We start from the raw sequence: 16,982 nt of genomic DNA, 5'->3' as shown, positions 1-16,982 counted from the left end.
GTACCAAAAAAACAAACACAACAAAAATCTATAAAAACGACATAAATAGTCAGAAATATATTTTTCCGATGCTGCATATAGTTTTTAATTGTTATAATGAGTTGCAAAAAGATCTCCTTATCTGTTTATTTTGACCTGTTAATTTCTTAGATAACGTCAAATGACTGTTGTGCAAGGTTACTATGACCACGGACTATATATAATTCCGTGTAATGACCGACGGTACCAACACTACTATAAATTTGGAGATTTGAAAATATCCGCCACAAGCTGATTAAAAAGTTTGACTTTGATTTAAAAAGTCAAATTTTATGAAGATATATTTCGATAAGAAAAATACACGTAAAATATGAGTTAGTGCGATTTGATAGCTACATTCGGTACATGACCTTTTGAACAAAACTACCATAGCGTGTGTATAGTACACTCTATTCTCAACATGAGCAACACATGTACATGTGCTAAATCGCAATAAGTTTCTGTGATATCTTGTGACAACAGTGACAATCGCACACACCTGGGAAAGGACTCTTCCATAAAGATGATTCTACCGGAGGCCACGGAGGGCCAGACGACGGAAATTTTGGGGAAAATATCGGGTAAACAACTTATCCTAGTTACCGGCTTTTTGATTCCTTCCTTATTTTTACCATTTCGAAAGTCGATACAGTCAACATGCATAATGCGCTGATTTTGTTTGAACCTGACTGTTCCACCTATGGTCAAGCATGGAGAAACGCAAAAACTAGTTATTACTCTAAAGTACAAAATAAACATGTCATGAGATTGATAAAATGATCAGTGACATTAAAGGTAAAACACGAATTCATGTTTGCCAAGTAAAAGATTTATGTTGGAAACATTACACATTTTTGTGAAAGATAAAAACAAAATGCGGTTGTATGTTTAATGGGGAAGAAGTAATATATTATCTGTAGGACTGGGGTTCTAGCCTGGGACCTCCAAACTCTAGACAGACACTAAATTACCCATTGAGGTACCTAGTAACTAGTCCTTTCAGTCGGCCACTGTACGTTCCTCCCTCAATTTTTTTCTAAATCCTCTCTCCCAAAGACAACATTCTCTATTTATAACCCAGGGTTGGGAATCTCCTTGCCAGGCATACACCCAGTGAAACAAGGGTTGGTCACATGCAATCAAATCTTGTTGGATGTGTAACAGGAGAGAAAAATACACAGCCAGTCTGGGACTCGAACCCAGGACCTCCTAACTCTTGACACACTCTCTGTAAACAATTGATCATGAGCAACCTATTTTCTGGCAATACTGAATCATATTCAGCTACAAATAAAACAGAACTGGGAAACAGTCAGCCTTGATCAGAATATTCTACTCTTAAGGGATAAACTGTTGTTGATGTATATGAAATCACCATCAGGATTGTAAATCAGGGCAAAATGTTTCCTCATTATACAGGTTTTGTTTTGTTTTTCAGTGCCAACAGTGTTCCAGATAGAACCAGTTGGTCGATGGTACGAGGCACTGTGTGCACGGAGACATCACAAACATTCACTGTCTCATCACTCCCTGGAAAGCTCCAGCTCTGACGAAAGTGACGATGACAAGGGCATGGATGATGATGGTGATGATGCTCTGCTGTTAGGGTTAGACCCCAGGGAGTGGAAGGTGATTAATTACCAAATTGACAGTGTTTGGATTTATATGTCTATGTAAAAAAGAGCTTTCATTAGTTTACAAAATACATGAAACAAGTTATTCCTTCTAGCCTTCTATCAATCACTTTTTTTGGCCCAGATGTAAGTGCATAAGGCTTAGTGGGGTGGGGGTCGTAACGTGGGAAGAAACTGCCATGGCTCTTTTAGCTTGCATCGGAGCACTTAATATAATTCTCTAGTCACCATTAATGTAAATGCATATTATTTACTCATTTGTGAGAAATCTCTGTCCTCTATGGACGTATGGACATCGTTGTGATTGTGATGTCTGAATGAAAAATATTTCATTACATTTTGGCCTAATCGCTGTAACAGTGGATCAGAGTGTTATCAAAAAGTGTATTAGTAGCTATAAACTATAAAATAAGTCTGCTAAAAACTGTGTGAAAATATTCTTAACTCATTCACCCCTGAAATTTCATAATGAACAATTCCAACCTTTGAATTGGAAGAGTTCAAATGTGTCTTCAGGGGTGAATGAGTTATTGTTACTAAAACACAGAAAGGAAGAGTAATCATTGCTCATAATGAATTCAATGCAGCACTGGAGTTTAATAAGAAAAAAATACCTGCAGATTTGCTTTATTCGTAAATGTTGTTTCTTCTTTCAGAACCAAGATCACTATGCAGTATTAGGTTTGAAGAAATTAAGATATAGAGCCTCAGAAAACCAGATAAAGAAAGCGTGTAAGTATATTGACTACTTAGCTTGTATCCAGTTATGACTTCCAGAAGTTCCAGGCTATTTTTTATATTTTGTAAATAATTCTCCTTTAAAAAGCATTCAAACAAGCCCACACCCCAAACAATATAACATGTTAAATAATCTACATTATAACATAGCTGCAGAAAGCTTTAATATTCAAGAAGAATAGTTTTGCATGTTCATGATTGTATTATTTGTGATGTATCAAAAACGGATGAAAATGTCTTGAATCTGACCATTGTTGTGTTGTAGACAAAAACAAGGTGTTAAAACACCACCCAGACAAGCGACGAGCGCGGGGGGTAGTGGTGAAAGGTGAAGGAGAGGACGACTACTTCACATGTATAACACGAGGTATGTGATTAATAGAATCTTTCAGCCCCTTGTGGGTGAAATAGGGGAATCTCAACCTGAGGGGGAAGATTCTTAAGTTGCCAAACACGAGACTATGACGAGTGTTTGGCAACTGAAGTATCTTTCCCCGAGGGTTGAGATTCCCTTATCTCACTCACAAGGGGGTGAATGATTCTTTTTCTCTTACCCTGTTCTCCCATTGTGTATCATACGCATAATTCAGGGTTGACGTGATGTTGATGGATTGTTGATGTGACGTCATCGTATTGTTGAAGTGACGTCATGCTTTTGTTATGAAGAGGGGAGTCCCCCCGTCTCAACCCTAGGGTGAGATAAGGAAATCTCACACCGATAAAATGTGAAGGTCTGGTTTATACAGGTGTCCAGATTATACAGGTTTATTAAGAAATATATACATGGGACCTAGTTGAAGGCCTGGTTTGTACAGGTGTCCAGATTAAAAAGGGTTACATAGAAATGTATACAGTAGGGCCTAGTTGAATGTCTGGTTTATACAGGTGTCCAGATTATACAGGGTTACAAAGAAATGTATACAGTGTGACCTAGTTGAATGTCTGGTTTATACAGGTGTCCAGATTATACAGGGTTACAAAGAAATGTATACAGTGGGACCTAGGTGAAGGACTAGTTCGTACAGGTGTCCAGATTATACAGGGCTACATAGGTATAGAGTGGGACCTAGTTGAAGGCCTGGTTTGTACAGGTGTCCAGATTATAAAGGGTTACATAGAAATGTATACAGTGGGGCCTAGTTGAAGGACTGGTTTATACAGGTGTACAGATTATACAGGGTTACATAGGTATAGAGTGGGACCTAGTTGAAGGCCTGGTTTGTACAGGTGTCCATATTATACAGGGTTACAAAGAAATGTATACAGTGGGACCTAGTTGAAGGACTGGTTTTTAAGGTGTCAAGATTATAAAGGGTTACATAGAATTGTGTGCTGCCAGACCTAAATGCAAACACAGAATTTTGTCTGTTCAATAAATTAACTCACAAACATGTTTGTCTTCCATAGGTACTACCTGAGGGAACTGTAGATTTTCACTTTGTCGAGAATATATCACTTATACTCTGTCACCTATAATTGTCAAACTTGTGAGTAAGTACCTTTTGGGGTGGCAGAGTGCGGTATGCTTATACCCAGTTATGGCCTTTTGTCTTCCAAGCCTTAGTTATTCTGGGGAATATCTCCTATACTCTTCTAGCTCAAGTTTTGTATTTTAATATTGCTATATATCAAGTTATGGTCCTTTGTGTCTGTTATACAATATCATTCCAAACTTTTGTCAGAGGTGGGGGACTAGGTATTGCTTACAATTCCTTCCTTTTGTAAAGGAAATACAATTTCCAAATCTTAATTAGAACTGGTAAACAGCTTGCATTACTTTTTTTCACTGTTTGAACATGTGTTTTTCCACTGTTGGACTTTTCAGCCTATGAAGTACTGGGACCTCGGACCAAGAGAAGATCATACGACAGTGTGGACCCTGAGTTTGATGACAGTACACCCAGCCTTAACCAGCAGACCAAAGACAATTTCTTTTCTTCATTTGGACCAGTTTTTGAAAGAAATGCAAGGTGTGTGAGCTTGCTGTGGTTGAAAACTCTTTGTTTTATGGAAATCGATAAGTTACTAAATGTCTTTCACAATGTTCCAGGAACGTATTTGATAAACATCAACAGTCACTTTTGATCCAAACTTCCGGGCTGAGCCCTTCATGAGGGATTAAATGGTCCTCACCATATGTCAAATCAATATTTGAAAACAGGAAGTTCGCACACAGTGTGAATTTCCTGCTAGAGGAGATGACCACAAAGCTATGGTTCTTTGTCTCTCTCGTTTGAAACTTTCAAACTTGTGATTGGCTTGACTTGCAATTTAAAGCTAACATAACTTCACCTTTTTAATAATTAAATAAAATTGATATGTGTCAGGTTTTTCTCTGTATGCAATGGTATCAAATGTGTCCTTTGTCAAGTTATGACTGAGTGAGTGATTTGTATTGTTTACCTGTACAATGACTATGTCTTACAGACATTTTCTAGTTTATGTATGAAATAAAACCTTGATACATACTTACTATCAAACTGACAAATCTTATTGAAGATATGTATCAATGAATCTGACCTTGATTCACAAAGAACATTATAACATTTGGTTCCTGAGCAATACAAACAGAGGTTACAGAGCATTATAATTTTTTCTGTGTTGCAGATGGAGTAATAAAAAAAGGAAAGTGCCAATGCTGGGAGGTGAAAATGATACAATAGACAACGTGAACAACTTTTATTCCTTTTGGTAAGCTAATCTCATACAGTATAATGTATTTAACACCGCGGGGGGAGTATGTTAAGTAAATGTATTTGCCATCAAGGATATCTATATATGCTGCAGTTTGATGTGGATAATTTTAAAATGTATGAAATTCTGCAAACCAAAATTGGCAGTAAGATGTTTTGCTTAGTAATGATATACGCTAAAGGATTTATTTCCCTTGAATGACCTTTAATTAAATTAAGTTAAAATCATCCAAGTTCAGGTAACTGTTTGACAAAATGGATTTTCCATCAGGAAATCTATTGAGTATTCCAGGTTCCACCAATGAAATAACATGGAAGAAGATAATCTTAGATTTTGAGGTGTTAGAATAATTGTATATAGCAGTTAACCCTTTCACCCCTAAGTAACTTTAGTAGGCTATACCATACATTTATCTGGGTGAGTCCATCATGGTCTACAGTGGTTAAAGGGTTAACAACTGTATTAGCTGAATATCTAATACTTATTATAAAGATCAATTGCTTTCAACTCTTTTGTCAACCTTAAAAATATTCAAACAGAAATATAAGCCTTTTTTTTTTATTGAAGGTATGATTTTGATTCCTGGCGAGAATACTCGTATCTAGATGAAGAGGAAAAGGAGAAGGGAGAGAAGTAAGTTTTACTGATGTGAAATTGTTCAGTATATTTGTTGTGTAAATCTTACATGTCTCAAAACCATTTGTGTTCCAGAAAGAACTTAAAATTCATTATCCCGATTTAAGTTGTAACAGGAATTTACAGTTGCCTGTAGTTTAAATAAGACTATATAAATCAGGACGATACCACTGATATTCTGCCTGCCATTACCTGGTACTGTAGAATGTGGCGGATGTTTGTTAGTAACATAAGGACAGTTTCAGGGCGTGTTAATCTTACTGTTACAGTCGAGAAGAAAGAAGATGGATAGAAAAACAGAACAAAGTTGCCAGATTAAAGAAGAAAAAGGAGGAGAGTGCACGGATACGCCTATTAGTAGGTCTGTTGGCTAGAGAACATGCCCTTTTATTAAGTCTGCTAGCTGGAGAATATGCCTCTAGTTGGGCTGTTGTCTAAAGGTTAATGCTTCTAATTGGTCTGTTAAAAGTTAGCCTGACTTCTAGAGAAACATGCCTCTAGTTGGCCTGTCTGCTACAGAAATAAACCTCTAGTTGGCCTGTCTGCTACAGAAATAAACCTCTAGTTGGCCTGTCTGCTACAGAAATAAACCTCTAGTTGGCCTGTCTGCTACAGAAATAAACCTCTAGTTGGCCTGTCTGCTACAGAAATAAACCTCTAGTTGGCCTGTCTGCTACAGAAATAAACCTCTAGTTGGCCTGTCTGCTACAGAAATAAACCTCTAGTTGGCCTGTCTGCTACAGAAATAAACCTCTAGTTGGCCTGTCTGCTACAGAAATAAACCTCTAGTTGGCCTGTCTGCTACAGAAATAAACCTCTAGTTGGCCTGTCTGCTACAGAAATAAACCTCTAGTTGGCCTGTCTGCTACAGAAATAAACCTCTAGTTGGCCTGTCTGCTACAGAAATAAACCTCTAGTTGGCCTGTTGTTTCGATAATACGTCTCTAGTTGGTCTGTTGTCTAAAGAATATGTCTTAGTTTAGTTGCTCTTTTGGCTAGAGAATAATTTATGTTCAGTTGGTCTTAATACTGTTGGATAACATTTTAAAGATCCAAAAACTAAGATATTTAACAAAATGTGGTTTCAGATAATGCCTATGCCTGTGATCCCAGAATACAAAGATTTAGAGACGAAGAAAAAGAGAAAAAATTAGCTCAGAAACGGGCTAAACAGGAGGCTGCTAGACAGAAAGCAGAAGAGGAAGTGAGGGTTAGTATTGGTTCTATTCTAGAGATTTTATTACTGTAAAACAAAATGATCTGACGACAGGCAAACCCTGTTGTAGTGGTTTCCCACTCCAAATACGGTGTCCGATGAATGTTAATTTAGATATTCATCAAATTATTACCAAGAGAAAGATTATTATGAGATTCTGTAAGTTGGGGGCCAGTAATTTATTGGTCGTAATAATACACATTTAAATTGAAGTATCAGAATCAGGTTTAATCTTAAATATGACTGATGCTGTAATAACTTATTTTGATGATAGATAAAGCAGGAAGCACTGGAGGAAGAAAGGAAAAAGAAAGAAAAAGAAGAGGAAGAAGCGAAGGCACAGGTAGAGCATGAACACCTAGTTAATATGCATCGTTACAACCGTACAGAGCTAGATATGATAGTGTAAAGAACTAAAATCCGTCAGATTTCATTAGCACAATTTAAGGAATTCAGGTTAATTTTGTTGGAATTTGGATAAGTTTTGTCGTGTTTATATCAGATTTGTTCAGTCTATATTTGTTTTTTACTTCAGGCTGCAGCAGCAAAAAAAGAAAAGGAGGCACAGAAGAAAATCTTTAAAAAAGAAAGGAAAGCACTACGTACCTGTGCGAAGGTATGTATGTTGACAGCTGTAATGTCACTGATCACTGTCTCAAACCACGGCAATCTATCAAGGTTCAGTAAAAGTGTTACAAAACAAGGTGTTGGTGATCTTTCATAAAGCATGTTTTGTTGCCTTAATACATGTTAATATTTAATTCCTATTTTGATATATACGTTAAATATTTGTCTTTTTACTTTTATCTTTCTATTTGACGTATGACAGTTGTATTGATAAAATCACCTGGTGCTTGTGTCCTTGTTCTGGGAACATATCATGGCCACTGTAATATTTGTAGACATTGTGTCCAGACTTCAGACTTTATTTACATTTATATAATTGGAAGATGCTGTGTTGAATATCAAGGTTATAATGGTCTCTTCTGACCTTTTGACCTTTGCTCTCAGATGCAGAAATATATAGTTTCCTGAGCATATTATGGCCACAGTATATCTACATTATGAATAGGTGTAACTGTTTTATGTCATGCACCAAAATGGAAACACAACAACTTCTCTTTGACCTTTGATCTTTCCCTCAAGTATCAAAATACAGGTTTTGGGGACAAATCTTGTCCACTGTATGCCTGTACAGCATATCAAATAGTGTGTCTTGTACGAACACGGGGTCACCACCACAATCATTGTTTTGTATTGTAATTGTCTCATTTAATAATATCTAAAAAGCTCCTACTTTAAGTTAAATCTGGCAGCTTCTTTCGATAATTTGATTTTTCTAAGTTATATTTTGATACTTGAGTGTCAACAGCTACCGTTTGATATTTGATCTTGGAATATTTATTTTAATCTTTTATTTTTCAGGATATGGATTATTTTGCCACGTCAGAACAGGACAGAGTATCTAATATGGCTGATGTTGATAGACTAGCAGATCTCCTTTCTCTGACCAAGTAAGATTGCAGTCAAAAGTCCTTTCTGTGACCTTTTTTTTTTTTTTTTTATGAAAATGTCAATATAGAAAGCAAAGATAATGGTAAAACATTCCTTTATTCATACAGCTACTTTCAGGAGTTAGCCCAGTACCTATTTTACTGCCTTTTTCACTAAGGTTGTTATATGCCATTCAAGGTTCACCCACAGTAATTTATGACTTGTATACAGGTTACAGAGTCTCAATGAAGAGCTAGGCAGCAGAGACCAGGATAAAGCCAGGGCAGCCTTCTACAAAGAGGTCAGTATCTACAACTTTTGATATAATTGCTGGTCATGAGGAGATGAAAACACTCCTCTGAGGATTGCCTGGGTACACAATCTTTGGATCAAGTCTTAAAAACAGTTCAGACAAAAAAAGTTTTTTGATGCATCAGGATTAGCCTCAGGCCCCCCCTAACTTGTTAAATTGATTGATTGCATGATTATTGATTATTTTAGTGATTACTTGATTGATCAGTATTTATTTGTTGATTGAATGAATTGAATGGTACCCACTATAGGTAGATGAACTAAATCAGAAGTGTGAGGAGGAGAAGAAAGCACAGTTGGAGACCATACATCGCCAGGCATCCGGTGAAAATACAAACAGCCGGATAAAGGAATGGAAGGAAGAGGAAGTCCAGTTCCTCATCAAAGCTGTCAACCTATTCCCAGCTGGAACAAAAGAGAGGTAAGTCAGGGGCAGTAACTCTGTAACAGTTTCATTTACTTGGTTATTTGAGAAATTTGGGGGGGGGGGGGCGCAAGTGGTTTAGATGTCTGACCGTCTATGTAGCACCTTCACCTTCACCTTTGGGTCATGGGTTCAAGGCCTACAAGCAACCCTGATTTTCCTGCACCACCAAAACCTGGCATGTCCTTAAATTACCATAGCTGTTAATAGGACATAAACTACACGCAAACCAAATCTTACATCAGAAATATTGTGACAAAGTTCATTGGTTCATTACAGTTAGACATTTAGGAAGAGCTCTAACTTGTTACAATACAGACCAAAAAAGGTAAAATTTAAATATCAACTTTAAGGTGTTTCAGGTATTGCAGGATTTGACTTGATGTATTAAAACTGAAGATTTTTTTTCAGTGTCTGGTTTTATAGTTTATTTTTTTCCTTTACAGATGGGAAGTAATCGCAAGTTTTATTAAACAACATGTGACGACCAGTAACAAAACAGCTAAAGACGTGTTGGGAAAAGCAAAGAATTTACAGAAAAATGGTAGGGTTCTAGTCCATGTAGATTGTAATATTGTGTTCCATTTGTTTGGTGTTTATACAAACAGGGGGACCATAACATAGTTACCTTATAGCATTTTAATTTACCAAGTCTGGAATGTCAACGGAAATATTTAGACATTTGTTTTTCCTTTTTAAATGTATGCATAGCCTCTTTGTCTATTCTTATCTAATTCATTCTGTTTCTTATCATGTACCTGGACTAAATCTTAGACATAGTGCGAAAACTTTATTTCACATCTCATTTAGCAGACTAAGTGCTCGTAAATACGGCCCTTTTATAAGAAGCCAAAGATAATTTAACCTTATCATGGACACTTATAATTTAGATATTATGTGCCACTCTCTGTCAACTTTTCAGAGACAACTGAAAAGTGTTCTTATTTTAGCAAATTATTGTCATTAGGAGGCATAGTAGTCTAGTGGTAGGACGCCGGGCTCGCGACCAAAGGGTTGCAGTTTTGAGTAACGGCAGGCACTGTGTTGTATCCTGAGCAAGATATACTTTACTCAGCTTGTTCCAGTCTACTCAGCTGTAAATGAGTATGTGGTTGGGCAGTGCTAGAATTGTTGAATGCTAGCTGTGAGCGCCGAAATGGCAGCACCGGCTGTATGCTCGACAGGGAGTTGAGAAAGATAGTGGCTGGTTGCGAAGGCCCTATAACCACGGATAATAATTTGTGAACCGCTTTGAGACGACCTACGAACTAGGTTGTGATAAAGCGGTATATAAGAACCTCGAAATATTATTATTCATTATTGCCTATAACTTTGTAACTATATTATATATCAGACATGTTGTTATCAATTCTTTCATTTGACCTGAGGATCTGTTGAATTGAAATATATAAATAACAGTTACAGTATGTATACTGACTGACTTATATACTCATTTATTTAGGATCAGTTTTATGGCTCACTATCTTTTTGTACTGGTATCCTGAAAAAAATTGTTTCTTGAAGCAGCGAAAAGAGTCCTCCACAACACAGTGAAGCGATTGTGTGATTTGTATTTGCTTGAAAATTTGACATAAAGAAGATCTGAATTCAGTCAGTTCACACATAGTATGTTTTTGAGTTGGTACAGCCCACAGAGTCACACATAGTATGTTTTTGAGTCGGTACAGTCCACAGAGTCACACATAGTATGTTTTTGAGTTGGTACAGCCCAGAGTTTGACATTTGGATGAATTGCCTTTCAGATGCATTCCTCAAGCAAGATGCAGACAGAAAAGCCTTTGAAAAGTTTGAGCAACAAACAGCCAAGCCTTCAGCTCACAATGCCAAGCCAAAGGAAGGGGTTACAAGTGAACGGTTTGAATGTAAGTGTGAAGATGGTGCTACTCTCAGACTCAGCTAGGCTAGGTTTCCTTTTATCCCCCAAGACAAGAATTAGGGGGAGGATATAGCAATCACACCCAACACCTGCCCATCCGTTTACATTTTGTCAAAGGTCAAGGGCATTATTACTGAAGAAAAGGAACATTTTCTTGTCTGAATTCTAACTACAGAACAACTGATCATACAAAGTTAGACTTAAAACCAGTATGTGAGTTGCAATAGGGAAGGAGAAAAACTTGATTAAAATTAAACAAAATCTGTCTAAGGTCAAGGTTACTGTTACTAAAAATAGAATTTCACAGAATGAATGACCTGTCTGAATCGATGACTTCATCAATAGTTGTTTGTGAGATACAATGTGTTTGAATTCAAGAATAACTCTCCTTTAACAATCTACATCTAATGAAACAATGATTTAAACCTAAGTACAATATTGACACAAGATTACTTTGAAGTATAACTGTTTTGTTAGCTGTGGGGGAGCAACAGATCCGTGAGACTGGCACTAACCCTGCCCCGTGGACTGCCGAAGAGCAGAAGTTGCTGGAACAGTCCCTCAAAACCTTTCCCGCCAGCACACCTGAGAGATGGGAAAAGATAGCCGCGGTGCTCCCGGCTCGCAGCAAGAAGGACTGTATGAAGAGATACAAGGTAAAATTAGCAGTGGATGTTTTCTTTTGCTAATTCTCACTAGCAGGACACTGAATTGCCATGATTCTCGTTATGTAATTTTCAGCTTAGAAAGAAATTTCGCACTGACCTGTTCTATGTTATGATTTGAAACCTGGACCCCATTCATTTCAAATGTTAACGATATCTGATCATGATGTGACATTGGTTTTTTTTTATGGCCATCCTTGTGAATGAAAACAAACCTTATCATTGTGACAGTTAAGTTCTGAATACAAAAACCGAAGTTTTCTTCTTCATTCTCACAGGAATTGGTGGAACTGATCAGAGCCAAGAAGGCTGCCACAGAAGCTGCTGCCAAGAAGAAATGACCTTGACAGTGATGTAGATTTCAATGACCCACCATTCCCTGTAAGCTGACTGGAGCTGATGTCAGACGTCACCAAATACCATGCTATCAGGCCATTTCATATCATATCTTTTACATTTTCCAAACATTTGTATTAAATCTAATGCAAATTTCTGCTAATGATGTGAACTTGTTGCTGCAAATGAACAAAAACGTGCAGTACTGAACAGATTGTGGATACTACAGAAAGGTTGATGTTTTCTGTCCAAGATTTCTGTTCCTGCAGAAAATTGTTCTGCACTTGTTTGTTAAAGACGAAGAGACAGACTCACTGATCTGATAAACTTTCCAAAGGATATTTGTTATAATTGACTGAGAACGTAATAGCATGTTCTTGAAATCTACAAATATCAAATATCATTTATAGCTGGCCTTGGCAACACATTTATATTTATGAGCAAAGACACCTTTGTGTTTTTCTCAAGGTCACCTTGATGAACCTAATCTTGCCTATACCAAGAGGAGAGGAAATACACTGTTCAGACCTAAACGCTAAACTCTTGACTAAAAAAGCTATATGTTGGAAACGAGTGAATTTCAACTTTGAGATAATCATGAGGATGTTTTGTAGAGGTTGTCTCCTATTCATAATGGTTGATTTGATTTTGATTTATAACCATTTGAAAAGTTTATTGAATAAAAGAAACGTCTGGGTTCTTAAATGAATAACAGTTATATTTCATGAGTGGGGCGAATATTTTGACACTTTTCACAGGCGAGTAGCATGAATGACAAAAAAAAACGAAAAAGAATCACCCGGTGAGTAAAATATTTAACTGTTGTTCATAAAGATACGAAGAATGTTCTCTTTATTGCCTGTTACTTTTTAGGTCACCTGAGCTTTAGCTCAAGTGACCTATTGCTATCCGTTTTCGTCCGTCGTCGTCCGTCGTCCGTTAACATTTTACATTTCAAACTTAAAGTCAAGTTCTGCTGGGCCGATTGAACTGAAAGTTGGTAGGAATGATCGCCTCATGGTCCTGACAAAGTGTTGTTATTTTTCGGGTCAATCAGAAATACAATTTGGCTGCCATGGCCGCTATTTTGCTACTAAGTTCTAATAGGCCGATCTCACTTAAAATTGGTCTAGGAATGATCAGCTCATGGTCCTGACAAAGTTAAGTTAACATTATACTATTTTTTACTCAAATTGGTACATATTTCAACAAAAAAAATAAATACTGTAGACTCAGGTGACCGTTTAGGCCCATGGGCCTCTTGTTATCTATACAACAATATTGGCAGGTGTGAACAGATTAGATAGTACATGCCCACCTAAAAATGCAGACACAGGAAATGTTGTATTAAAGGAAGGTACAACTTCCTATTCACAGTACTACAGTACTAGTGAACAGGGAGATTTTGAAAAGCTAACCTATTTTTTCATAGTAAAGAATGGGAAAATTTCACTTGCCCAACATAAAATTGACAGTGCCCGTTAGTTGTTATTTTTCACACTCCACCCTGCTCTGTGGTTAGTCGGTTTGGTGTAAAAATGTTTGTCACGGTATAAAAATATCAACTATATTTTCACTTTAAAACCTTGAATTGCACTGATATAGATAATATTATTATGTAAAGTGTGATGTTTTATTTCGTACTGAAATTAAGGGGATGCAGAAAATCACTGTCTAGGAGTGTTGAAACCGATAGCAGACATGAGGGACAAGTGTGACAATGTGCCCTTCACACATTTATCTAACAGCGTTACTGCTTTATTGGGTTTAACATTCTATATTACAAGTTTGTTTTATTTCACTTTTTTTTTTTTTTTCAAACACATTCAGTGGCACTTTGTACATATTTTCAAATCAGAAAAGATTAAATCGATGTTTGGCAATGTAGATCACTAATTTTTTTAGATGACTCCGTAACATATTAATTACTGGTACTCTACCAGTATTATCAAGTGACTGAACAGGTAAATGTAATGTAAAAAATAAAATTATTGTCCTTGCATAATAAGCGGCATTAAAGAACATTGTTGCATGTTCCTGATGTAAAACTGAAATCCAGCTCTCTTGACCAAAATATAAGTAGACTCCAGAACAGTATTGGTGGTGAGCCGTATATTCATCAGTTTATATAAAGCCCCTGTTAGTGCTATTTTCACAAGTGAAAATTAGACGTAATGCTCGTTTATGTGCAGTCATCTGATGGTTCTCTCGGATAAGTCTCTTCAATGAAGTAAAAGAGAAGAAAACAATCAGCTATGTAGTTGAGCACATGATTAAGTACAGTGTAACCTGTCTAAATCAATGCTTGTTGGAAGTTTGTACTGAACCTACAACACAGCTTATTTAATGAGTGAAATCAATCCATTTCATTTCCTGTACTTTAAAAGCTTGCATGGTAGAACGCTTGGGTAGCAAGCAATTTTAACATCTTAGTTTATGCATCAGCTCATACTTGTAATGTTAATGATGTTGGGATATTTTCTGCTGAAGTGCTGAGAGTTTTCCAAAATAAAAGTTGTTGAACTTTTTTGCATTTTTTGTGATTTCTGTTACATTTTCGGCATTCTAGTTATGAATAAATATCTTACTTCTGAGATGTATTATGTTGGGAAAAACAATATTCAAGTATCTGCCAGGCATCTAAAGATATACAACATGTAAATGCAAAAAGTTGATTTACATAATAATAAAAATAATAATATACAACATTTATATAGCGCCCTATATAATTTGTGAAATTACTCTAAAGCGCTTTACAACATATGGATAATAGTAATGGTCATAATTGTGAAAACAAAAAACAAAGGCTTACAATGCAATCACTCTTATACATTTAAGCAATCAATGTGCACATTTACAGACTTTCTGAGACTGTATTCCAACTGTCCTGTGGTCGGATGACCATGTAAATTTGTGTGTCATCGGCATAGCAATGATAGCGAAGGCTATGGCGACGACAAATCTCTCCAATCGGTTTGGAGTACATACAATATTTTCGTGGTACTAACACCGACCCTTGAGGAACCCAGAAATCTAGTACTTTGTCATGTGAGGTGGAAGATCCGATTGCAACACAAAGTATTCACCTTATTAGGAAGTTATATGGTAAAACTTAAAGGATGACGGAAGTGTAGACCTATAGCCCCTACTACTTTAACAAAGGAGAGTGAAGCAACTCCTGAGTACAGGTTTTTATCACTGTGTTGATACTTGTGCTGACTTATTTCAGTCTGCTAGGCAAGCGGTCTTCAGAGCACAACTTTTTGTTGACAGCAACATGGCAATGGTTGAGAAACAACGAAAATCATGAGGAAACAATATACTATATCTATGACGTCATCAATAGTTAGCAAGAAAGTAGATATGGAGCAAAGACTAAGGCCATATTCGTTTACCGCGATCTAAACGGTTGAACCGGTTTGACATCAAGTAAAATATGAAGGTTTCATTCTGTGTAGCCGCTGTTCCATCATCTTATTTACGTTCCTGCCATATCAGAATCGTCCTCCAGTGTCAATTTCTACGTAAATAGGGATTTGTCTTCGCCTGTCTTCAACTTGAATTTGTCGAGAATTGTAGTTCATGCCAAGAAAAACACTGTCAGACGTGTCCATTGAAACAAAAATCAGACATGGGGTGTTAATCCTGAACCCCATCCTCGATATCCAGGGGTTACGCTCACTTTCTCTTTCTGCACCCCTGGAATATGTCATAGCAAAATCGAAGGCTCGGTGTGGCCACCTTGTTGATGAGACAAGGAGACCAGTTAAATCCTTTGATGTACATCAACAGAATCTCGCGGTCACATAACGGTAAAAATTGATCGGCTTTGAAATCGGGCGTCTCTCCTTTGTAATCTTTAAAGGACAGGTATCAGCCCAAGAAGTATAGAATCTTCATATTTTGCTGGTAGCTTCCTGGCATAGAGCCCGACAAAGTTGTTTGAGAATAAAAATGACCTTGACCTACTTTCAAATATGTGAAACGCTTCCAACAACTTCTTCTGAAAAACCAAGAAGTATAGAATCTTGATATTTAGCTGTTGGCTTCCTGAGATAAAGCCAAACAAAGTTTGATAATGAATATGACCTTGACCTACTTTCAAGGTCACATGGGGTCAAATTTGTCAAACACTTCAAACGACTTCTTCTGAAGAACTGAAAGGTATAGAATCTTTACATTTGGCTAGGGGCTTTCTGGGATAGAGCCAGTGAATATTTGAGAATAATAATGACTTTGACCTACATTCAAGGTCTAAGGGGTCAAATATGTCAAAACAATTAAACAACTTTTTCTGAAGAACTGAAAGGTATAGAATCTTCATATTTGGCTTCTTGCTTCCTGGGATAGTGTCAGACTAAGTTTGAGAATGAAAATGACCTTTACCTACTTTCAAGGTCTCAGCGGTCAAATATGTGAAACGCTTCCAACGACTTCTTCTGAAGAACTGAGAAGTATAGACTCTTCATATTTGGCTGGTGGCTTCTTGGGATAGAGCGCAACAAAGTTTAGCACTATATAGATGGGGCGTCACCTGGCGGATCTATTATCAGCCAAGTACCAAGAGATATGGGGTATCAGTCACTACACATATCATTGCATCAAATGACCGTAAAATATGAAATATCGTGGCAAACAACATTTAATAAATATGACCCCGGTGACCTTGAAAATAAATCAAAGATCATCCATTCATGCTACTGGCCAGATATCAACAATCTGGGCCTAAGCATTATTCAGAAGATGTCGTTTAAAGGTTTAATTCATATTTGAACCGTGACACTGGATATAAGTCAAGGTCATTCATTTGAATAAAATGTGTACCCTTCATCCAAGCACGCCATTCTGGACCTTATCGTTATTCAGAAGATGTTGATTGTAGGTTTAAAACATATTTAACCCCCGTGATTGAATATTA

General features: G+C 36.9%; 1 protein-coding gene across 1 annotated transcript; it reads left to right on the top strand.

The window, feature by feature from the left end:
* The first annotated feature begins 429 nt into the window (after nucleotides 1-429).
* Nucleotides 430-12,933, top strand: LOC110459545 (dnaJ homolog subfamily C member 2-like). The gene is made up of 18 exons (XM_021511867.1): nucleotides 430-599; nucleotides 1,457-1,647; nucleotides 2,309-2,384; nucleotides 2,656-2,757; nucleotides 4,216-4,360; nucleotides 4,998-5,081; nucleotides 5,652-5,717; nucleotides 5,990-6,081; nucleotides 6,809-6,930; nucleotides 7,211-7,279; nucleotides 7,472-7,552; nucleotides 8,362-8,450; nucleotides 8,662-8,731; nucleotides 8,994-9,163; nucleotides 9,613-9,710; nucleotides 10,930-11,049; nucleotides 11,541-11,719; nucleotides 12,007-12,933. The coding sequence occupies exons 1-18, from the start codon at nucleotides 542-544 to the stop codon at nucleotides 12,067-12,069; spliced, it is 1,875 nt and encodes a 624-aa protein (XP_021367542.1). The 5' UTR covers nucleotides 430-541; the 3' UTR covers nucleotides 12,070-12,933.
* Nucleotides 12,934-16,982: the final 4,049 nt, after the last annotated feature.

Source organism: Mizuhopecten yessoensis, unplaced genomic scaffold (genome assembly GCF_002113885.1).
Source record: "Mizuhopecten yessoensis strain PY_sf001 unplaced genomic scaffold, ASM211388v2 scaffold10107, whole genome shotgun sequence".
NCBI lineage: Eukaryota > Metazoa > Mollusca > Bivalvia > Pectinida > Pectinidae > Mizuhopecten > Mizuhopecten yessoensis.
This window is presented reverse-complemented; position numbering and strand designations above follow the sequence as displayed.

Bases quoted from the DNA above. Each gene is read 5' to 3' on its own strand.
- LOC110459545 (XM_021511867.1), top strand. From the start codon at position 542: ATGATTCTACCGGAGGCCACGGAGGGCCAGACGACGGAAATTTTGGGG. The intron at 2,385-2,655 runs GTAAGTATATTG...GTTGTGTTGTAG, and splicing joins AAACCAGATAAAGAAAGCGT to ACAAAAACAAGGTGTTAAAA. The intron at 6,931-7,210 runs GTTAGTATTGGT...TTTTGATGATAG, and splicing joins AAGCAGAAGAGGAAGTGAGG to ATAAAGCAGGAAGCACTGGA.